General features: G+C 48.0%; 1 protein-coding gene across 1 annotated transcript in view; it reads left to right on the plus strand.

The window, feature by feature from the left end:
• Positions 1-23517, plus strand: part of LOC135906849 (sodium-coupled monocarboxylate transporter 2-like) — a 56006-nt gene that overhangs the window by 29909 nt on the left and 2580 nt on the right. The window contains exons 10-16 of the mRNA XM_065438456.2: positions 4202-4290; positions 4909-5018; positions 5098-5165; positions 6578-6664; positions 10261-10427; positions 13219-13316; positions 22689-22807. Coding sequence (XP_065294528.2) covers positions 4202-4290; positions 4909-5018; positions 5098-5165; positions 6578-6664; positions 10261-10427; positions 13219-13316; positions 22689-22807 — 738 coding nt within the window. The remainder of the gene's footprint in view (positions 1-4201; positions 4291-4908; positions 5019-5097; positions 5166-6577; positions 6665-10260; positions 10428-13218; positions 13317-22688; positions 22808-23517) is intronic.

The raw sequence follows: 23517 nt of genomic DNA on the forward strand, positions 1-23517 counted from the left end.
CGTCGTTGACGACGTTGGCGCATCAAACACGTTCGAGCCACCGGTCTGAAAGAGACCGAGAAGCATGTTCTGCACGGACGCGGACAAAGGGAACGGGCAGTTACGGTCCTCGTCGTTCCGTCGTTCTTTTCGGAGAGCAGCATGTAGTGCGAAGAAGCGCAAGGTGGCTGTACGAGACGAGGTGGTACGGAGTCGTAAAGCGGTCAGTCGAGATCATAATGAAACCGTGGCGCGAGGACACAAATTGGCCAGAAACTGTAACGTGTTGAAGGAGCTGATAGTGTGTCGGCCTTTTTGTTGTTCCTGGATAGCCAGAGTAGCTTTCAAACCGCGACCACCTCGAGTACGGCTCAAAGAATTAGTCAGACGCACACGTTTGGCACGGGAGGCCAAGAGAGCTTCCGTAGAAGTGAAACGTGTTGTTTTATTTTTTGAGCACGTGGAAATTTTCGCGATTTGAGACAAAGAATTTCTTTCAATAGGTAAGGTATGAACTCTGTTTATGTTTTGTTTGAGAAGCTCGAGATTTGAAAGATGCATTTTAGGTAAAAGTTTAGTCTCGCGAGGTGTACAATAATGAGTAGATAGGCTCTTTTTTGTGTGTGCGAGTAACATGAACGGTCAAGGCTATCGTTGAGAGGCCTATCGCAACGCATGTGTGTTTAAGTTAACCTTGTTTTTTTATAAAGGTGTTTTTTTTATTTTCTAAAGTTAAGCGCATAGGTTTTCAGTAAGTGCGTGATTTGCACTAAGAGTTCGTAGTTCCATTAGCGCATGTCCTGTGTGGACGGAAGGAAGCAGGTTTATGACTGGGTTGCTCGTGTGTGTTGAGGGCAGCCCTATTCTGACTTCTCTAGTGAGCGTGCGTGGAACGAGTTATTAGAAGATGCATTTTTTTAAGGGTTCTGCGATGTGCGTGAGTTACGCAAGGTAGTTGTTCGTTTAAGGAACGTGTCCAGTATGGACCAGAGGAAGAAACGTAAGCGTGATGGAACGTTTGGTTATGACGCAAGCAAGTGTTCGGAATAGGGACCACAAAGCTAGCGCGATTGTGGTTACGTACCTGTGGAGTTGGCCAGACTGTTCAGTGGCAACAGTACGTGAGATAAGTATGCCACTGCGGTAAGGTAAGAGCAGGCTGTTCGTGAAGTTAGGCTGCTTAGGTTATGTTCAGGTATTAGTGGTTGAGAGCCTTCAGTTTGATTCTGCGTAAACCTCTACTCCTGTGCAGCGCGATGGTCTGGTTTGGTCGAATTCAAGAGGAACGTGAACGTTCGCTTTGGCGGCACGAAATTTTGGGACAAAATTTCGGGTTTCCCACTTGAGTGACTTGCATTGAAATTTTGATAGGAAGCCTGTTATGTTAACAGCCAATTCTGGGCGCTTGAACGCTGAGCGGTATTGTGTTGCCGGGTCGACTCTTCTGTGCCAGTCGTTGTGAGATGGTTGAAAGCATTCCAAGTGCGCAGGGGTTGCAGAGAGCAAAGCCATCGTCTTGCTCACCAGCCATTCTCTTCCTGTTCAGCGGTTGCCAGCACTGGCCAGGCGAGATTTTCCGGGCCATAGAGGAGCTGTTAGGATCGGCCTGCAGCTATTTCAGCCCGCTGCAGGTGCGTCGATCAATCCGGGGTGGCGGCGCCCTTCGGAAAACGAGCGAGGATGACGACGCTAACTGACCATGCGCCGCGTTTGGAGGATCGGTGACGACAGCAGGGCTGGCCACGTTTGGCGCCCTGTGCATCGTTGGTTAATTTGCCAGGTATTCATGGTCTCTCTGCGGCATGGGGAGCCACCATGGTAAAAGGGTGCTTTGCGGTACGGCGGCCCCAGGATTCGTCAAAGTCTGCCGACACACGAGGCAACCAAGAAGAAGGGCAGCTCTGGAATGTAGAGGCACCGGGTGGGTTCGGACGTGACCACCTGACTACGGGGACGCAGGACAATGGATAACACGATGGCGGTGCTGCAAAGGTCATCTGCCTTCGAAGGGGGCACTGAAACTTGTGTGTGCGTGTGTGTGTAAACCGTCCCGCGGAGAGGCAGCTGGTCTGCGGTGACGTCCAACGATGACGTCGAACGGAGTGCTTATAAGCAGCGATTGTCGGCTGCTAGAGGGTGCTCGTCGTCGTGCTCTGTGCTCGTCAATGTACTCGTGAGCTGTGTGCTCGTTTGCTGTATGCTTCGTCTTGCGGACTCCATTTGGGAGTCATGCTAGACTGTCGATGTATCTCATGTTCAAATGTAAATAAAGTAAATAAATCCTGCTCGCCTAAGTCCTGATGAAGAGTCAAGTTCATCCCTACGACTACGACGCCAAATCAATTAGTCCACACGTTGTTAAGTTCACTTCGTGCGGCCATGAATGGAACAGATGCCAAACGCTTGAAGCACGACATGCCTAATCGTCAGGCTCGACAACATGAAAATGCTTCTCCGTAGGGTGTGATCGACGGGATTATGCACCAGTGCAAATCCTACTCTCCTCTGTCCTCCGCTCACCACCTCTACGCCAGGGAGTGGTTTCTCTCCGAATTCATGTGTGTAAGTTGACCCGACGGGACCTGCCCTCACCACCTATACACCAGTAAGTAGTTTTTTTTCTGAATTCCTCTTTGTGGGCTGACCAGTGTGCTGATAAGGCCCTCTACTAGGGTGCAAGCGAGAATGAGGGTGCCCGGATGGTGTAGGATGTGAGAAGGCCAGCGAGACGCCACGTGGTCATCTTCTCTTCCCTTGCGTACAGGAGCACGCACACAAAAAGTGCCTGTACTTTTCGTCTTGGAGCGCACCGCTCACACGTAACGATGTATCAAGCTTCTGTTATTTGTTTTTACATCATCTCGTTTTCCCTGCCAGCGAGGTCGTCTTCCCTGATGCGTCCGATGGTCACCCTGGTTTGAGCTGCAAGCAGACGCTGTTGAAGGACGCTGAAACCCCATCCACGTAACAACTGGTGGCAACCATAACAACTCTAAGAGCAAGAAGCCGCAGATTGCAATAAAAATAGTGCAGAAGTCATCTACAGCGATTGTCATATTAAGCGAAAACGAACGAACGAACGAGTGAGCGAACGAACGAACGAACGAATGAACGAACGAACGAACGAACGAACGAACGAACGAACGAACGAACGAACGAACGAACGAACGAACGAACGAACGAACGAACGAACGAACGAACGAACGAACGAACGAACGAACGAACGAACGAACGAACGAACGAGCGAGCGAGCGAGCGAGCGAGCGAGCGAACGAACGAACGAACGAACGAACGAACGAACGAACGAACGAACGAACGAACGAACGAACGAACGAACGAACGAACGAACGAACGAACGAACGAACGAACGAACGAACGAACGAACGAACGAAAGGACGGACGGACGGACGGACGGACGGACGGACGGACGGACGGACGGACGGACGGACGGATGGACGGACGGACGGACGGATGGATGGACGGACGGACGGACAGACAGACGGACGGACGGACGAACGAACGAACGAACGAACGAACGAACAAGCCTGCGAGTCAACACTTTCCTTGCGGACTCCGATGACCGACCATCGACAACCGACCATCCAAGAGAACGGACGAAAGAGGTGAACAAAGCTATTAAAAGGTTTCGCATTCACATGGTCACCAACATGGTTACCATCCGCAGTGTTATCCAAAGTTACATCCATGTATTCTGCTCACACGGTGGCAAAGAGCCGAGGACTTTTAACACTGCTCCGCTCGCGACCAGGCATAGGACATAGTCATGCCAACAACTGCATCCAGTGCTTTATAAAAAGCTCTCGAAAGTTGGAAGAGTCATTCTTCCGATATGCCGCGTGTCATACCAGACTCTGCGCTGTATATACCGTGTTACTTGCTTCAAGCGGGATTCAAGTGCATGCAAACCACCCATCCAATGTTCGCATTGTCATATACTTGTAGCAAGATCTGACACCGGTGTAACATGGGCGCTTTCGATGTCCCTTGACCCGGTGTAGATCCCCGCAGGTTCAAAACATTTTTCGGAATCCGAGCAATCATTTACGTCATGTAATCCGAACGATGGGAGAGCTGACCTTTTCCCGTTTAATCTATGCATTTTCAAGCTAGAAGATACGATTGCGTCGTATGGAGATTATTGCAACATGTGTTCACGAACAGTGGAGACAATCAATGCATCGAACCTTCGTCCCTCTTTCAGCTGATGCCGCATGCTGTTCAAGATCTTCTGCGTGACTACCCTGGACTCAGCGGGCTCCTTGTGGCCGCGGTGCTCAGTGGCTCCCTCAGGTCAGCGTCCGAAGCATCAGCATCGACTTGCGATTGCAGCGATTTGAATGTTTCTGGGCAAAAATAATTCTTGCAAGTACAATATTTATGCGATAGCTCAGAACATGAGATAATAGTTCCTTTTAGAAGCAAAGAGGGTAGGAAAGCATGCAGTGACCACGCTCAATGCAGGGCGGAACAGATGAAGAGCATTTGGCATAAGACGTCTTTGTTCTGTCGTACAGACATTATTGAGCTGGTGGCCTTGTTCCTGTGATCAGTTCGAGAATTATCGTTAGCGCCCGCTTTCCTCTCTTTCTTCTTTCCGCGTGAACAGCATCAGAAAATTTGGCTGCAGGCTTGACGCAAAGCGTTACATGTCAGAGTCACAGCTAAAGTGTAAATAATCGAATCGGAAGTTCGCCTGATGAGTCTGGAGAGAAACTAGAAATGGACTTGAGAGGCAGGCGGCAAGTTGTTTCCCTGAGTCAGTCAAAGTAATCATATAGGGCTAATACAATTTCTGTGTCATTTTCAGGAATGGTCCTGCTTAGCTAGGTTTTCAATATAAATTCATTTTATGGCGAATTTCTAGTGGAATTTTATATGGTATTTTTTTTTTCGAAATCCGACTTCCAGCACACTTTCGTCGGGTTACAACGCCCTGGCAGCCGTGACCTGGGATGACTTCGTTCGGCCCCGGGTCAACATCAGCGAAGGCGCCACGCTTCGACTCACGAAGGCAATGGGTGAGCCTTAATTACAAATCCTGCAACAAATGGATTGTGAATTAACAGTTTTAGTGCAGCTGAAGCCTCGAAATTTCAGCCGCTGCCTATGGCCTTTTCTCCATATCCATTGCATTTCTGGCCGGCACCATGGAATCTATCATTCAGGTGAATCACGCCTTTTATCCATATTTTTTTATTCCCTGTCTAGAGCATGCAAGCGCAAAGCAAGAAAGGGTACTGCGAGATAAATGACTGTGCGTAAAGAGAAGCAAAAATGACGCCGCCACGTCTATGACTTCAACTTTAATTCACAATGGAACTTCACAAGAGAGGCTTACCCCCGTCTTGGAAAACGTTCCTCCACTCAACACTCCACCCCTACTCGTTAAATTTGATGGCAGTGCCGCCACTTGATAGAAGTGGTCACCACTCTACAGGGCCATTCCACGGCAATTCTCGACGAGCATAGTGTCTGCTTTAAGTGAGGGGCGGCGCTGGGCTCAATTCAGCAGTCAAGGTAATTAAGATACGATTAGAGTATTGCTGGAAGAAAAACTGAGAAATGATTGATAAAACTGAAGTCATTGAAATTGGTGTAGGTAATGGTACAGTATAGTGATAAAGGTTTTAAATACGAAAGTAGGATCCAGATCAAATAGGCAAAATGCTAGATAGCGATCGATGTACTAAAACCTGAATAAATCAAGCAGGCTAGAGAACTATTTGTCTCCGCCCCGTTTCAAAGGAGATTCCAATCATCATCATCATCATAATCATCATCATCATCATCATCATCATCATCATCACGGAGTGGAGGAACAGCTTCAAGTATAGACTCAGTTTAGAATACGGGGCTAGCCACCACACTTAGCACCCGTCCTCATTCCCATTTCCTCACACTGGCCTCGAGTCACCCATTTAAACATATTATTCTACTCTCTCTTAACCCTCCGCAGCAGCTTATTGGTTATCGAGTTGCGCTACTGAGCTCGAAGCCACGGTTTTGATAACGTACGCGCAACTCGTATTACGATGAGGGCGGAATGCAAAAACGATCGTGTACCGTGTATTTTGTGCGCACGAAAGAGCCCCACGCGGTAAAAATTAATTCGAACTTCCCCTCTGCGCCATGCCTCATGATCATGTCGTCATTTTGGCCCGCAGCATCCCAAGTTTTCTTTCATTAGTTATACCTCTTAATGTCACCAATAGGCCTCCCAGCTGTCAGGCTCTGAAATACGGGCCGACTGAGCGATATCTTGCAAAGGCGTGTGTGATACGGCCAGAAGCTAAAGACGTTCTCGAATATAACCCTACCTGCAATTTAATTGAGCACACACCCTTCCCTCTTCTCAGGACGGTAGCGTTGGAAAAAGGAAGTACTGCTAAAAAGTGTTATTTGACCAGATAATAGCATCCTGCTACGTTTTAACTTTCGCAGCTATGAAGATAGATGGGTAGTTAGACTAGAGAATTCACTCTACGAAATGCTCAAAGACAAAAAAAGCAGAACTGGCCTATGGTGCAAAGTCCCATAAAGATTTACCTGCTCTTCAACGGCCTTATCATCGTCGCAGGCTGCATCGTCGCTGGTGGGAGCCCTGTCTGGTCCCCTTCTGGCCATGTTCGTCCTGGGCATCTTCTTTCCGTGCTGCAAAAAGAAGGTGAGAGTGAAAGGGCGAGGCATTCATATCCCCATCACCGTGGTGCAGTCCTTGCGAAGCTAGAACTGTTGGACTCACGCACATGGACTCACGCTAACCTCTATGTCTGCTCGGGAAGTAACAGAGGCGTATATGCAATGGCCACATGACACAAATACATCATCTGCAATCCCTCTTCCTTTCCCTTCGCGTAGTAGCACGCTAGAATACACTAGTTCGGGCAGGCCTCTTCGCGTTTCCTCTAAAAAATTATCTCTCTTTCTTTCTATCTGTCTATGTCTGCTCGAAAACCAGCTGCCCCACATTGCATGGGCTGCATACCTTTTTTTTTTTCCTTCTTCAAAGTGAGGAAGGAGCCCAAGCTTTCAGGCGAAGGACTCAGTGCAGACTCATAAACCAGAGAGAGACATAGAGAGAGAGAGGTAGGGATGCTGAGATTAATGAGAAGTTGGAGATACCAGCTTGGCGTACTAATGTACAGGTGCAGAGTGAATTATGGCACACAGATCAATCCCACAAACGACGCTTAGTTGAACTAAAGCTATTCGCAAAAGCCCTGCAGATTTCAGAATTTCTTAACCGTTCGTGAAAAACCAGAAACCCTTAGGTAGCTCACAACCTGCAGATGGTGGTTCCCCAAAGCTGAGGATGCCTCTAAGCTTTACGCTCGAGTCGTGCTGCGTGTGGAAATGATCTGCAGCAGTAATGGAAGTGTTGCCCACATTTTTTGCATTATTTGAGGCTGTGAATTTTCTGCTAGTAATTGGCTCTCCAGTGAGAAATGCCTAGATACGAGAAGTCGAACCCACTTATAACACTATTCAAGTGCCACGAAAATTCCATCGTTATAACCGGGTTGCATGAAAAAAAACCTAAATAGAGGGATAGCAGAGCTGATGTGAGAAAACTATAATGGCGGAGAGGCCAGTGCCCCTCCCTATCAACTTCCTCCATCCGGCTGCTGATTGTGTTCACTCGCTTAACTGCTTCCTGGGCGCTCCGACCGCGTGTAACCAGCCGCGGCTGTCGGCGTAAGAGAATGGCACTGGCATTAAAAACTGCAAGGAGCTGTCCCGGGTAGCAAGCGATATGCGAGCACCGCCGAGGCATTGCTTTGGTGGCCCCAAAAAAGATTGCGAGAAAGCTGCCGCGGCAGCCTGTCAGTTTGAGAAATACAGAAGAAACGCTTAGATCGCCACAAGCATCTTGCCATGTACTTCTCACTGGCTTGAACGAGAAAAGCTTATGTCTGTCAGGCTTGTATGCTTTAGGCGAAGCTTGCCGACATCCTTCTCCAAGTGCTCCATGTAGTGCAGTGGAACATTCCTCACGAAAACTAAGCCCCGGAGGGACTGAATCATCTGCCGGGCTTCCTGCGAGGACAACGTTGAGGCAGCCTGCCCTACCGCGGCATCGCTGCCTTCGTCGCCATCGCTATCTGATGCAAGCACGTTTGCAACGATCGTCTCATCGGTTAGAAGCACTTAGTTTACAAATCTATAGCCGTGCGCTTTCTTTTCACCGGCAACGTCGTGCATTGCCGATGATCAGCAGGCGAATCAGCTATCTTCCGCTTCAGCGGCGAGTCAAGCGAGGCTGAGAAACCACATGGCCAGAAACGACTTGACGAAATCTACAATGACGATTGCGAGCGATTAAGTTCTTTGCAGAACAGTGCTGAATGAGGAGCCAGCGAGCAACATCAGAGCAATCTGCTTGCGGCGCCGTTCGCATGGTCCATTCGTGTTTCGGAGGGTGGGGCGGCGTAGAGCTATGGGAGCAGCTCATTCGTGCTCGGAGGGGTGGAAGAGCGACGGGAGCGAGCCGCACGGAGATGGTTGGAAAATGAGCGCGCGGCGGCTGTTGAAGCAGCGGCCTATCGTGCAGCGGCTCGAATTTCTCGTTTTCTTCTCGGCCTACCAGTCCCCACGTGGGAGCGGCCCGCAGCTCTGCCCTAGGGCAAAGCGGATCAGGACCTTCCTATTAAAGTTATTTGTCTGTCTGTCTGTCTGTCTGTTTTCAAGAATTTCGAATTTCACTAGCTTTCGGCTCGGACACGCAGCAGCCAGACTTCATCGTTATAACCGATAATGCAGCATCGAGGCATCGTAGTAAGCGGGTTAATTCATCATGGAAAACATACTAAAGTTCACGGTGCAGCAGCTTCCCTTTGTTATAACCGATATATTGTTAAAACCAGTGTCGATCTAAGTGGGTTCGACTGTATATCTTCCTGTCTGTCTTCGTCGTTTTTTCTCATAACCCTTATGCTCTCCTCGTTTTCATCCATATAAGCAGAATAGCAGACACTCAGCTCAGTCATAACCCTTATGCTCTCCTCGTCTCCATCCATATAAGCAGAATAGCAGACAGGCTAGAGGAGATTTACCGAAGGCCGACCTCCCTCCTTCTAAAATTAATTTTCTACTATCCCTGGCTCGATGCATTGCAGAACGTTTTCTGATGAAGGTGGCTGGTAAATCTAAATCCTGGCCACCAAGGGGCATGTATTGGGGATCTCCACCATAACTTTCAATGGGCAAATAAGTTCTGCGAGAACGCACAAGGCTTGCCCTGGTCTGGAATTCCCAGACAAGGACAAAATTTTTTTTCAACTGCGAATCCTTCGTTCTTAGAACCCCGGATGGTTTCTCTTTGTAGCTTCGTACTACAGCGAAGTTTCAAGTTTCAAGTGTTTAGGTTAAATCGTAGCTGTGTGAACAACCACTAGTTTCTTCATTTTCTTCGCTTTCAGAGGCACAGAACCAACAGCGGGCGGTTTGCCCGGTACACTTGGAAAACTAAACGGGGCACCGATGTTTAATTTCCATGGAAATGAATCGTATGTCACGGGTGATGCACCATCAGTGTTGATAAATCAATGCTAAGCTAACTGCGTCCTTCGTGGAAAATTATATCTTCAAGCGCACAAGAGCATTCGAAGCCAGTTTTCGGAACAGCGCACAAAGTTTGCAACCGTTTGAACATGACATCCTCGCCATGCTTGTTTGTCAGTCATGTTTCGTCAATTTTTACACCGGAACAAATACTACTGTGGATTAAAACTGCTCCAGAAAAAGAGCCATATGAGTACTTTCAGAACTCACGTAACGCGGTGTGGAGTAAGAGTCGCTGATCGTCAAAGCAGGGACAAACGCAGAGCAGGTGGACTGCTCACTCCCGGAACTGTCGCGGGAAGGTGTGTCACTCATCCCAATAAAAAACAAATAGATCATGTGCAGTCAAAATCAGTCATGGTCAAAAAAAAGTGCGTGATGTATAGGCCACTTGATACACAACCCCAGAAAGCGATACGTGCATTACCGCAGCTCCTGAAGTCGACAGACCTTGGTCAGCGACTGCAGTGTCGATGTGCCCTTTGGATGAAGCAACGCCATCGATGTTTTCTCCGACTTTATTTCGTTCAGTCCTCTAAGCCCATTTGTCTGCATAGGATAGCAAACTGTACACGCGTTCAGTCGAGCTTCCCTTCGCTTTTCTCGTCCTATCTCATAGCATGGTTCAGTTGCAGCTGCTGTCAAACCACACTTGGGAAATAGGGCTGCGCGCCGAACATAAGCACATGCATTATGCAGGGTGCCATTACCGGAACCCTGGCAGCGCTGGCCACGTCCTGGTGGCTTTCCTTGGGATCCATCGTGCATCCGCGCGAGGCGGACGACTTGCCCACGTCCACCACCGGGTGCGCCGATTTCAACCAGACCATCACGGCCGGCTCGTACGACCCGCCGCCTATACCGAGGTAAGCGCATGAATATCTATCTATCTATCTATCTATCTATCTATCTATCTATCTATCTATCTATCTATCTATCTATCTATCTATCTATCTATCTATCTATCTATCTATCTATCTATCTATCTATCTATCTATCTATCTATCTATCTATCTATCTATCTATCTATCTATCTATCTATCTATCTATCTATCTATCTATCTATCTATCTATCTATCTATCTATCTATCTATCTATCTATCTATCTCATTCCCCCTCCCCTCTGCATGTCTGGGTTAGCTAACTGGACTCGGTCTGGTTAACCACCCAGCCTTTCCTCCCTCCTATCTCTCTCTCTCTTTCTGAACTCTAGCTTCCAAATGGCACTTCATACCATCACCCACGGTATCTTGCACTTTTCACGGGTATGCCCTGGATGTCGCTGCCAGCCGAGCATTTGACCGAGGGCCCCGACATACCACCTTTCTTTCCTGCCAATAAAATGCTTTCTCTCTCTCTCATAAAAAAAGGAAAAAGGACGGAGAGGTTATGTTTACGCTATAAGCCTTATGGTTACGCTATAAGCCTCACGATGTTTCACCTGCCTGTCACGCGCCATCACAAAACCTCAAAAACTCACACGTCAAAGTGACGTGTACGCGATAAAGATGCATTAATATGCCGAACAAAACTGAATTTTCTTCTGAATAGCCGCAGGCTGCCCCGTTCCAAAAGGAATAAAGGATGGCTGCCACCGATCGCTCAGGCACTGGCGACTCGCACTTGCCTGAGAGCATGGGTTTAATTGCGTATAATAAAACATTTTGTGTGGCCATGTAACGTTTTCGAGCACTTTCGCACGTTTACGACCTCATTCTGCCAAATATTCTTTGCTGAGGATCCGTATCAGCGTCATTCTTAAGCTTCCGTTGCACGCCGCCGCGATTTTCGACGAGCCACCGCAAGCTAAGTGAGGCAAAGCGGACCAACCAGAGACGCTGGCACCACCCTCTCGATCCAGTTATCGATTTTCAGTCAACTAGCTCGGCCCCATCGAATCCCTCTCCACTTGAACATGCTCCTCGTCTGTTGACAGCCAACAAGATAAGACAAGCAGCTCGGTGTAGGCAATGCTATTCGTTTTTAAAGCAAACAAAAGTGACCGCCTCTAAACGAGGAGAGCATTTGATTGGTCTGTTCAGACAACCCTGGGGATGACCACCCGATCCTTGCATCGGCGGTTACGCAAATTTGACGTCAGGAGATTGGAATAGAAACATATTGGAATAGTTTTACGTTATAGGGCCTTAGCTCTCAAAAGCTTTATGCGGCCGCTATTCGCAATGTTTCTCAGTTTCCTGGGAGCGGAGCACCGCACTTGGCACCACATTCACAATTGGTGTGAATGGGGGACACATGGAAGCGGCAAAGTGTGACGAAAGTTTAATGTTTCTGCGTACATTTCATCATATCCATGAGGAGTAGCGTGCTAGGCACGCCTCCAGGCAAACCTCTCCAGTTTTGATTAAAGAGCACTCTCTCTCTAAATACTTTGTTTTTCCTGTGTAAAAAGGTCTAGAGTGTTCGCCACCTATCCTCAGAGTACTGAGAGTGGTGCCGACGTCGTATAATATGTATTGGGGGCATGGTATATCTTATTTGCGTTCACATTTTAACGCATGTGGGTTAATTACGGCTGTATAAAAGCGTTACACACGCTACACACTTGTGTCCTGAGAGATCTAGATGTGACCCCAGCTTAAATATGCACTAAGTAGGCCCTGCTTAATGAGTCATATGCGGGCGACGTTTTAAAGCAAGTGGTTTAGTTACAGGCCGCTTAAACGGGTAATGCTACTGCTCAAAGGAAGCACCTATACGCTAAAAATGGGGCTATCATTTGGGAAGGTCACACCAGCCCTTCGAACTTTTGTCTTTTAGTCAGAGCCGTCGGCACTGGTACCACGCTGTCCTGTGAAGCCGTCTTTAGCTTACAAGTTAGCAGAAGGAATATGCACAAAGACAAAAAAGAATGACCTAGAAGTGTAAAGCAAAAACGTTTAAATGGTGGCCCAATATGTCCTTGCTGCTATGTACAATGATATTGGGCACAAGCATGAAACAGAACAATGGGCGTCTTTCGATTTCGGTATGGCGCGTTCTCCAAGCATCTCGGATATACACTCCGCTAAAGTCATAAAGTGTACTGCAGAGTGGGCTGATATCCAACTCTGAAGTTTTCGCTTTGTCGGGCACAATTGTGCTGACGCTTTAGGGCGTAAGCCTAGGTTATGGCAACTACTTGAATTAAATTTGTCGCGCCCATAAAGAAAAATAAATAAAAACTTATGCTGCAGTCGACTATTTTGATTTCGGCCTTCACTTTATATTTAAAAGTTGGAAACTGCTGCAATCAACTTTTTTCTGCGACAGCTGACAGCTTTAACACGCCTTTAAGTGTCAAAGCCGCTAACAATGTTTCTGAATTTAAATTCCAACCGCAGCTAATTGTCCCTGTGCTTTGCTTGGCTTTGTTGCCCTTTCGAGAAAATCGAGGGACACAGATACGAAGAACTTATTGACGTAAATTCATATCCTTGTTTTCTTGTGTGATCGTTTCATTTTTTTCTAAAATTTCCATCGCTCTTTGGCCATCATCGGCCCCTGCGAACACAAACCCACCTACATAATAATAATAATAATAATAATAATAATAATAATAATAATAATAATAATAATAATAATAATAATAATAATAATAATAATAATAATAATAATAATAATAATCTCACCTTTCGTATCTGCCTTTACACGCAGTGGAATATTCCGGTTCTACCATATCTCTTTCGTCTGGATCTGCACCATAGGCTTCACCACGCACATGGTAGTGTCGCTATTCGTCAGCCTCATCTTCGGTGAGTACAAGACAGGATCACTCTCGCATAGCATGAAATGCTGCTAGGTTTTCACCATTGTCACCATGTGTAACAATACGCCGTTGCCATCACCCTTGTCTGAAAATGCCCCCGGAAAGTTCTTTTCACTTCAAGCGCAGACCGTGTCCTCCCATTGCATTAGCGCTGTGATTTTTCCACTGCTTCATTTGAGGTTGTGTTCCGTTTGTCGTATTGAGGAGAGATTTGTTACCTTTGTCGAAGCGCCACGTCTGAGCAACGGTCAATGCGTCCGACGACGTCGGTATCCAAAAAAATTATGGGGTTTTACGTGCCAAAACCACTTTCTGATTATGAGGCACGCCGTAGTGGAAGACTCCGGAAATTTCGACCACCTGGGGTTTTTTAACGTGCACCTAAATCTAAGTACACGGGTGTTCTCGCATTTCGCCCCCATCGAAATGCGGCCGCCGTGGCCGGGATTCGATCCCGCGACCTCATGCTCAGCAGCCCAACACCATAGCCACTGAGCAACCACGGCGGGTGTCGGTATCCAGGAGTAAGACGAAAGAATAGGGTTGTTTGGTCATTAACGATGGTCATTCGAAGGAACTAGCTCCGCTCGGTGGCGGATTAGGCAAATCGCCGGGTCATTGCCGAGGCTTCGATAGTCAAGTGAAACACGCAGCTCGTGATCAGAGAAAACAGACACCTACAACGACAGCTTCCCACTTCAAGGCGGTTGCAGAGTCTGGCAACGAGAGCGGAGTTAGTTCCTTCTAGACACTTTTGGGAACCTGCCGCGGTTGCTTAGTGAACATGGTGTTGGGCTGCTAAGCACCAGGTCGCGGGATCGAATCCCGTCCCCGACGGCCGCATTTCGATGAGGGAGAAATGAGAAAACGCCCGTGTATTTACATTTAGGGGCACGTTAAGTAAGCCAAGTTGGTCGAAATTTCTGCAGTCCCCCCCTAACGGCTTGCCTCATGCTGAAATCGTGGTTTTGGCATGTAAAACTCCATAGTTTCATTCAACAGATTTAGGAGCGCTGGTGGTGCAGTGCTCAAGCGCGAAATAACATGACCCCTTTCACATCTTGTGCATTACGAGTAAGGCGAGGGGAAAAAAATTATTCAGTACATAGCACGTTGAAAGTGAAGTCTTACAGCGGAATGAAAAATTTGGCGTCAGAAGTCTTGCCCTTAATTCATAAATTAAAAGCTTTTGTTTGGTAATATTACCTAATTAGCCGGGTTATTAGCACGCAAAATTATCCTGGCGGCGGAAGAGGAACGACGACCGAACGACGTAAGCCTCATAATCGCATACCGTGTGTCTCAGCGAACGTTAGCCATATAAAAGTAATATCCTATACACAAGCACTACAACACTAGTCACCACTCAGTATAGCCTCCACATAACGAGCTACCCCAGGTATGCCAGTACTGACGTCTGCCTAATGCATTCAACGCCTTTACGTGCAATATGGATTGATTCGACTGTCACTCTCCCGTTCAGATCTCTGTCTTTGGACAGCCTGCACGCGTCGGCAGCTATTAGCGAGCGCTCGCCAACACGGCATCGCGCATGCGCATTTTTGTTCAGAGGCGCTCCGGCTCACGGAGCGTTCTTCGTCTCTCTGCCTTGACTTTTAGCGCACTGTTCACAATAAGTTTGACGGCATGAAATCTTTAGCGTGCACAATAACACAAAGACACACGCAGTTTTTTTTTTTTACATCGAAGCTGTTTATGCGGACCCTGTGCCGTCGTTGTCGGAGTTCGCCAAAGCTGTCACCATCAGCAATGGCTCGAGCGTCGTCATCTTCTTCCACAGCTCACTCCGTTGCCACTCGTTATTCTATCGCAGAATTTCGCTTCTCTTCCGTTGTCGTAATGGGGAGGCCGCGTTTACGGGGGTGTGAGCTATTGCTTAAGGAGTTATGAGCCATTCATTGTCTTACGTGACGGATAGATTTCGTTTGGAAGCAATTTAATTTTGAAGAATCGCAAGCGGCAATGTCGGGTGGATGCTGTTAACCATACCACCGAGAAAACTCGAGACATCGAACGCAAGCGACAACGGTGGACTGCGGCCATACCTTCGCTGACGTCGTACTTTTCGGCGCAGCCGAATGTGTGCGTAACCTCACTAAGAAACACAAAGACGTCAATCGTCAAACTAATCCAACCAATCGTCAAAACAATTGCAGCACCCGCATCTCCAGTGGTGGGCCTTGCGCCCAATATACGGAACTTTGGATCAGTGGTTACGCACATTCCATCCCAGCTACAACTATGGGAAGACCACGAGCAGTGCGTACTCCTGAGAAAGATGCTGCTTACCGCGAGCGTCAGCGAGAGTTGGCTCGTGAACGCGCTCGTCGTCGTAGGGCCGAGACAATGGAAAACAATGACAGCACTGGGAAAGCCGCAGAAAAATAAAGCACGCGAAATCTAAAATGGGGTGAAAGAATGGTGAAACAGAATATTTACAATACAGACTGCTTGCGAAGTTTGACTTGCATGGTGCAACGCTCGGTGTAACCAACACGGCTTCGCTGTTCGGCCATCTTCACGGACCGGACGGAGAGGTGATTTTTTTTCTTCTTTTCACAACGAAGCTGTATATGCTATAGGGTTCCATGCATTTCTGTTCTTTGTGGACAAAAAGTATCATCACCATTGGCTCATAACCCCGTAAGCATTCATGATCCCGTAAGCAAGCAAGAAGTGCAACGGCAAATAGCCCCGTAAGGCAAAGGCTACAAGCACGCAGCAAAGTAAAGCAAACAGTGCTTAAATTCTTTAAAATCGCGCAAACAGCATACAGAAGAGCATGTCTAAAACTGTCATCGTCAATGGCTCATACCCCCGTGAGCAATGGCTCACACCTATCTAAGCAAGTAAAAAATGCAATGACTCATAGTTCCGTAAGGTTCATGGCTATATACTGTCAAGAATGGCGAGCGGCGAAACAAGATTGCCACACAGTTACGACAGGGCGACACGACGCGCACCTCTCCCTCTCCGCCGCTGCAGCTGGGAGGCATTCAAAGAAGCGGCCTTTGCGCTGGAATCCGCCGCCTTTCACCCGCACCATCGACATTGTGACGGGACTAGTTCGGCGTGTGTGAACAATGATTCCGGAGTTCCCCAACGCGGAGCTGATTTGACACGCATGGACAAGCTGCCATGGGGACGACGTATTTTGGTGCGTCTCACGCTTCGGCCTAGCACGGAACAACGAGCGACCCTCGATCGGCGCCGATAGTTCCCGGAACGGCACCCCGCCAACGCCGTCGTCGGGCATCAGAGCGCGGTTGCCTTTGTGTCTGTAAACTGGTCTGCAGAGCAGCGGCGAGTTGGTGATGAGTAAACGAACAGTCGCCGCGTCGTAGGACCGGCGGATCGAGTGTATAAAAACTGTGGTTGTGCGAATGCTGAGGACACTTCTCTTGAGCAGTCATGTTAGACTGAGTCACTTCTCTCATGCAGTCCTGTTGGACTAATACTCTTTTTCTCAAGCAGTCATGTTAGACTGATTTAGTTATTGTAAATAAACCCTTTTCCTCGTTCTCGATGAGAAACAGTTCTTCACTTCATCAACGATCTCAGCGTAAATAAGCTGGACGACGGCATGGGCCAGCTACCTTCGAATTCATGCCGTACTCCAATCTTGGCAAAGGACCACGGACGATGGGATTGAGCCCCCAATCCCGACAACTGGCTGACAGCGGTGAGATGGACTTTGCGACATGGCGCTGTATCTGCGGTGAGTGCTTGGTTTTTGCTTTGACTCTCTAGGCTTCATTTTGTGGTTGTTCTGTTTAGAACAGTAGGGAAGCTAGATTGTTGTGTGTTAGCTAGGTTGTGTTTTACTAGCTAGATTTAGAGAGCAGAATCAAGGCAGTAAAGCAGCAGTCATGGAATTAAGGACACTGCTGAGAGACGAGTTGTTGATTGTTGGTGAGGAACTGGGCCTAGATGTACGTAAAGAAATGCTAAAATCAGAATTATTGCATATCATTTCCGAACAGGCCAGTGAGGAAGAAGTTGAACTGGGGTTTGAACTTCTGAAAAAGAGAGAAGAACGAGAGAGAAAAGAAAGGGAGGAACGCGATAAAGAAAGGGAGGAACGCGATAAAGATCGCGAGTTAAGAAAAATGCAACTTGAACTTGAAAGCAAACGTTTGGAGTTGTCTCAAGGGAGTGAAGGCGCTCTGGGACGATCAAGTGAGGCAGAATCGTACCGCATGGACAGGCTATTAAAGCCATTTGAGGTCGGGACCGACATAGGCTTGTTCCTAAGCAATTTTGAAAGGACTTGCGAAAAGATGAACTTCGGCCCGAGTACATGGCCACAGCGGTTGCTGTCTATGTTGCCGTGTGAGGCAGCGGAAGTAATCGCCAGACTGAGTGTGCAGGATGCATATGATTATGCAAAAGTTAAGGCTAGTCTCCTGAAGAAATACCGCCTTTCAGCCGAAGCTTTTCGGCAAAGGTTTAGGAGCACAGGCAAGAAAGATAGCGAGGGCTATCCGGAGTTTGCATATAGCTTAAAGGCCAACCTAGTCGAGTGGCTTAAAAGCGCGGAAGCGTACGACAGCAGAGACATGATCATTGAATGCATCTGTCTAGAGCAGTTTTACAAAACCATCCCCCAAGCTGTGAAACTGTGGGTGCAAGACAGAGGTAATGTAAACACTGTGGAAAGGGCGGCTGAATTAGCCGAAGAGTACGCAACCCGTAGAAAGTTGAACGCCGAGGAGGGAAACTGGGACGGTCGAAATGGACCGCGGAAACCATTTCCGTTCAAAAAGGGTGCGCAAACTAGACGATCCGAGCCTGTAGACATGGCGGAAAAGCCCGCAGAAAAGAGCGAGGAGAAACTTAACGGAGAAACCGCACAAAAAGAACAGAAAAGAAAATTAGAATCTGTTTGACCAATTCGCTGTTACAAATGCCACAAACTGGGACATATAGCTGTAAACTGCGAGAAGTCTAGCGTAGTTTTTTCCTACGTGGAGGAAAAAGATGAGAATATGGAACTTTTAAGTCCATATCTCCACGACCTGCAAGTTAATGGAAAACCATGCCGAGTGCTAAGAGACAGTGCCGCCACGCTGGACATTGTCCATCCGTCTTACGTGATGGTAGATGACTTAACCGGAGAAGTAGCATGGATAAAACAGGTTGTAGAAGAACACAGCGTGTGTCTGCCCATGGCCAAAGTCAAAATCAGTGGACCATTCGGGGAGCTAGAGACTGAGGCTGCAGTTTCCAAATTTTTGTCACTGCAGTATCCCTACATCTTTTCGAATCGTTCGAATCAGTTACTGCGTGACAGAGGGCTCAAACTGGGAGAGGGCATAGTACAGGCATTGACCAGAGGCCAAGCTCGTAAGATCGCGGCGCTTTCGGCTGAAAATGCTCAAGCTCCTCCAGCTGAAGCAGAAAAGGGGATAGCTTCAATACCCGAATCCGAGCTAGGCCCGAGGGACAAAAGAACAGTTGAGGAGAGCCTGCCAGTTGACCAGCTCAATGAGAGCGTAGCACTAGAGTGTCAGAGTTCTAGCCTGCAGGAAGAGAAAGCAGACGCGCTCACAAGCGAGACAGGGTCGTTATTATCACCGGCCTCAAAGAACTTTGATCAACTCTTACGCGTGGATAGAGAGTCACTGGCAGCTGAGCAAAAGAATGATGAGAGCTTAGCTAAATTACGTGACACAGCTAAAGAAGGCATTGCTAGGCGCAATTTAACGATACATGAGAGAGGAGGATTGTTGTATCGGCATTACAGAGATCGAAAGGGTAGGATTTTAGATCAGTTAGTCATACCTACTAAGTATAGGGAGGACCTTTTGAGTCTTTGTCATGGAAATGGGTGGTCCGGCCACCTAGGCATAAACAAATCAAAGGAAAGATTGCTTATGGAATACTACTGGCCTGGCTGTTTCAAAGATGTATCAAACTTTGTAAGATCATGCGACGCCTGCCAGCGTTCTGGTAAACCAGGAGAGACTTGGAAAGCTCCACTGAAGGTAGTGCCCTTAATAACAGAGCCTTTCAGACGACTTGTAATAGACACGGTAGGGCCTCTTCCAAAAACAAAATCAGGCTACAGGTACTTGTTTACCATGCTGTGTCCGGCCACCAAGTTTCCAGAAGCAATCCCTTTGAAAGAGCTCAGCTCCACCGAAGTAGTAGACGCGCTTTTGACAGTATTTGCACGAGTTGGGTTTCCAGCCGAAATTCAGGCAGATCAAGGGTCAGTATTCACGAGCGCACTGACTTCCACATTCTTGCAAAAGTGCGGGGTAAAGTTAATACACAGTTCTGTCTATCACCCTCAGTCAAACAGTGTAGAGAGGTGGCATTCGGTGCTTAAGCGAGTTTTGCGTGCGCTCTGTTACGAGCACAAGGAGGACTGGGAGAACTGTCTGCCGGCAACTGTGTTTGCTTTGCGAACGGTTCCACATGAAGCGGCAGGGTTCTCACCAGCAGAACTAGTGTATGGGAGGACACTCCGGTCTCCACTGAGAATGTTAAGAGAGATGTGGGAGGAAAGAGCGGAGAGGCCAACAGTGGTTGAATACGTGCTAAATTTACTGGAACGGCTAAGCGCAAACCGAGAACTAGTCGGAAAGAACATGGAAATAGCTCAAAGGAACGCCAAATTCTATTACGACAAGAATGCGAGGCTTCGTACGTTTAAAGTCGACTTAACGATGAAAGCGGAAAAGTGTAGGTTTGGTTGTTCGCAGGTTACTTATCTGGGCCATGTTGTCGGTCAGGACATGAGATGGCCGGCTGAGCTGAAAATAGCTACGATTGGAGAATTTTCTCAGCCGTGCCCGAAAACGGACCTTCGTTCATTTTTGGGACTTGTGGGGTACTATCAACGGTACATTCCGAATTACTCGCAATTGGCAAGTCCATTAACAGACGCCCTCCGAAAGGGAGCACCGAGTAACGTACACTGGGATAAGGACAAAGAGAACGCTTTCCAAAGTTTGAAAACGCTATTGGTTTCTCGCCCTGTGCTTCGCGCGCCAGACTACACAAAGGAATTCATAGTTCAATGCGACGCAAGCGACAGAGGTATGGGCGTGGTACTTAGTCAAGTCGGCGACGATAACGAGGAGCATCCTATCCTCTACGCCAGCCGTAAACTAAATGTAAGAGAGGAAGCCTACAGCGCTTCAGAGAAGGAATGCGCTTGTTTGGTTTGGGCCGCCCAGAAGTTGTCGTGTTACTTGTACGGAGCGAAGTTCATCTTCGAGACCGACCACTGTCCTCTGACGTGGCTCAATCAAATGTCACACAAAAACGTCCGCTTGCTCCGATGGAGCCTCACTCTCCAAGAGTACAACTTCTCCGTTAGATATAAGAAGGGAAAGTTGCATAGCAATGCGGATGGTTTGAGCAGGCTAATTTGAATTCTGCGTTTGAGGGTCCCGCCTAAATTTTAGGGTTACTGGTGTTAGCTTTTCTTTAGGCAAAGAAAATCCCCTCTCATTCAGCAGAATTCCCTCCATTAATTGCTGAATTTGTCAGCAGGAATTTGCTTCAGAAATTGGCATAGTGAAATGTAGCATTTTTTTTTTGTTTCTGCACTTATGTTGTTGTTTTTTTTTTTTTGAAGCCTAGCGAGTCTAAAGTGAGAGCCAATGCATGTCATCTCGGCGCAGAGCCGTGTTGTGGGGTTCATTTTGCAGTTGCCTGTCCTTGTTGGATGTTTTGGGGCAGTGACATCAATGCACAAGTGGTCGCTGCGAGCCAAGACATCAATCCCCCCCCCCCCCCTGACCAGCAGCCGTTCTCTTGCTGCCTAGCGGTTGTCAGCGCTAGACAGTCGAGACTTTCCGGGCCATGGAGGCGCTGTCAAGAATGGCGAGCGGCGAAACAAGATTGCCACACAGTTACGACAGGGCGACACGACGCGCACCTCTCCCTCTCCGCCGCTGCAGCTGGGAGGCGTTCAAAGAAGCGGCCTTTGCGCTGGAATCCGCCGCCTTCCACCCGCCCCATCGACATTGTGACGGGACTAGTTCGGCGTGTGTGAACAATGATTCCGGAGTTCCCCAACGCGGAGCTGATTTGACACGCATGGACAAGCTGCCGTGGGGACGACGTATTTTGGTGCGTCTCACGCTTCGGCCTAGCACGGAACAACGAGCGACCCTCGATCGGCGCCCATAGTTCCCGGAACGGCACCCCGCCAACGCCGTCGTCGGGCATCAGAGCGCGGTTGCCTTTGTGTCTGTAAACTGGTCTGCAGAGCAGCGGCGAGTTGGTGATGAGTAAACGAACAGTCGCCGCGTCGTAGGACCGGCGGATCGAGTGTATAAAAACTGTGGTTGTGCGAATGCTGAGGACACTTCTCTTGAGCAGTCATGTTAGACTGAGTCACTTCTCTCATGCAGTCCTGTTGGACTAATACTCTTTTTCTCAAGCAGTCATGTTAGACTGATTTAGTTTTTGTAAATAAACCCTTTTCCTCGTTCTCGATGAGAAACAGTTCTTCACTTCATCAACGATCTCAGCGTAAATAAGTTGGACGACGGCATGGGCCAGCTACCTTCGAATTCATGCCGTACTCCAATCTTGGCAAAGGACCACGGACGATGGGATTGAGCCCCCAATCCCGACAATACTCACTTTGCGTGAATTAGCTCCAATGACACTATCCCTGTTGTCGTTGTCGGTGATTTCAATGTGGATATCTCCGTACCGAAAAGGGAGCGGTTTACGCGTTCCGTGTTGCAGACATATCCCTCGCGATGCCACACCGATCCGACCCAACCGACCACCGAGTACGTGCATCGATTTGGCATTATCAAAGAATGTGATTGCAGTTGCGAGTGAAATAATGACCACCGATCAAGGCAATAAATGAGTTCGTACATTTGTTCAAAATTATGTGGCACCTCCGTGTCATGTGCTAAAAATCGTCGCTGATCAATCACCTTCTCAGAGTAGAACGGCTCATGTTATTTTTCTTTTTTCATCCCCCCTCCATTGGCATAACGGCGCTGTGGCCAATAATGGAACGAGCTCTCTCGTGCTGGGCAGCAGGGCGTCGTAGCCATTCAAGCTATCAAGGAGGCTCGGTGTGTGCACGCTAAAGCGTGCACACACCGAGCCTCCACACGCACACACATTATTCCACACACACACACATTATTTGTGTGTGTGTGTGTGGACACACACTCCACACACACATTATTTATTTTTTTCCTTTTCGCGGTGAATTACCAATAGACCACTGTTCGCACAAGTGTTATATATGCCATCGTGAAAACATATTCTGCTGGAATGTCGTAGTATCGATAAAAGAACAAATGGGCGACGACAATGAACGTTCACAGAAATATGCGCTCACTCGCAGAACGCAACGAGAAGGAAGAGGTGGATCCCAAGTACATCTGCCCATTCGTGCGGCGATACATGAGCAACTACGTCAGGAAGCCCACTGAAAACGAACTCAAGGAGTCACAGCGAACGAAGGTGAGTCCCGGCGGGTCAGAGAATGGATGCGTGCATGCGCCTTTGCGCGTATTCTTTTACGAGTTGGCGTGTTGTGTACAGCGCTCTAAAGACGTGACAGGTGTAGAAAAGCCACACAGACAAATGCGTATTGCGAACAACAAAACCGGGACAAATAAAATCACAGCGCACCCATTTCAGAGCGCTACATCAGCCACACGAGCACTGTGCTAAAACTTCGAACCGGGAAGGCTGCTGATGTGATGGCAGCACTTCGAGCAAGCAAATATGACCCGATTGTTGATACAGATACAGGGTTTGGTCATCATTCTAGACTACTTTTCAGTAAAAGTGTTCTATAATAAGAAAAAGGCACGTATTTTCTGCAAAAAAAAAGTTACAAATGCGCAAAAAATATAAACTTTGGCCTTCATTCCGCCCTAACTTGTACTCACGTGATCAAAGTAAAAATAGGACAATAAGTGCGTTTGATAGGCCCTTGTATTTCCGTTTAAATCCAAAATTTCTCTAATTTTAACTTTAGTTTTATACAAATATTGCATTTTCGACGTTCTTGAAGTATCGCTTTATTACGATAGCAATTATATGGATACACCAGGCGTATTTCTGCTGTCGCCGTCGCCATCGCCATGAGGTTCCGTATAAAGTCCAAGGGCCATAAAATGGTCGCCGTGCGCCGGATGCTGCATGTACGAGTGAAAGCGTGCGAG

This window comes from Dermacentor albipictus, chromosome 5, assembly GCF_038994185.2.
Source record: "Dermacentor albipictus isolate Rhodes 1998 colony chromosome 5, USDA_Dalb.pri_finalv2, whole genome shotgun sequence".
Classification (NCBI taxonomy): Eukaryota; Metazoa; Arthropoda; class Arachnida; order Ixodida; family Ixodidae; genus Dermacentor; species Dermacentor albipictus.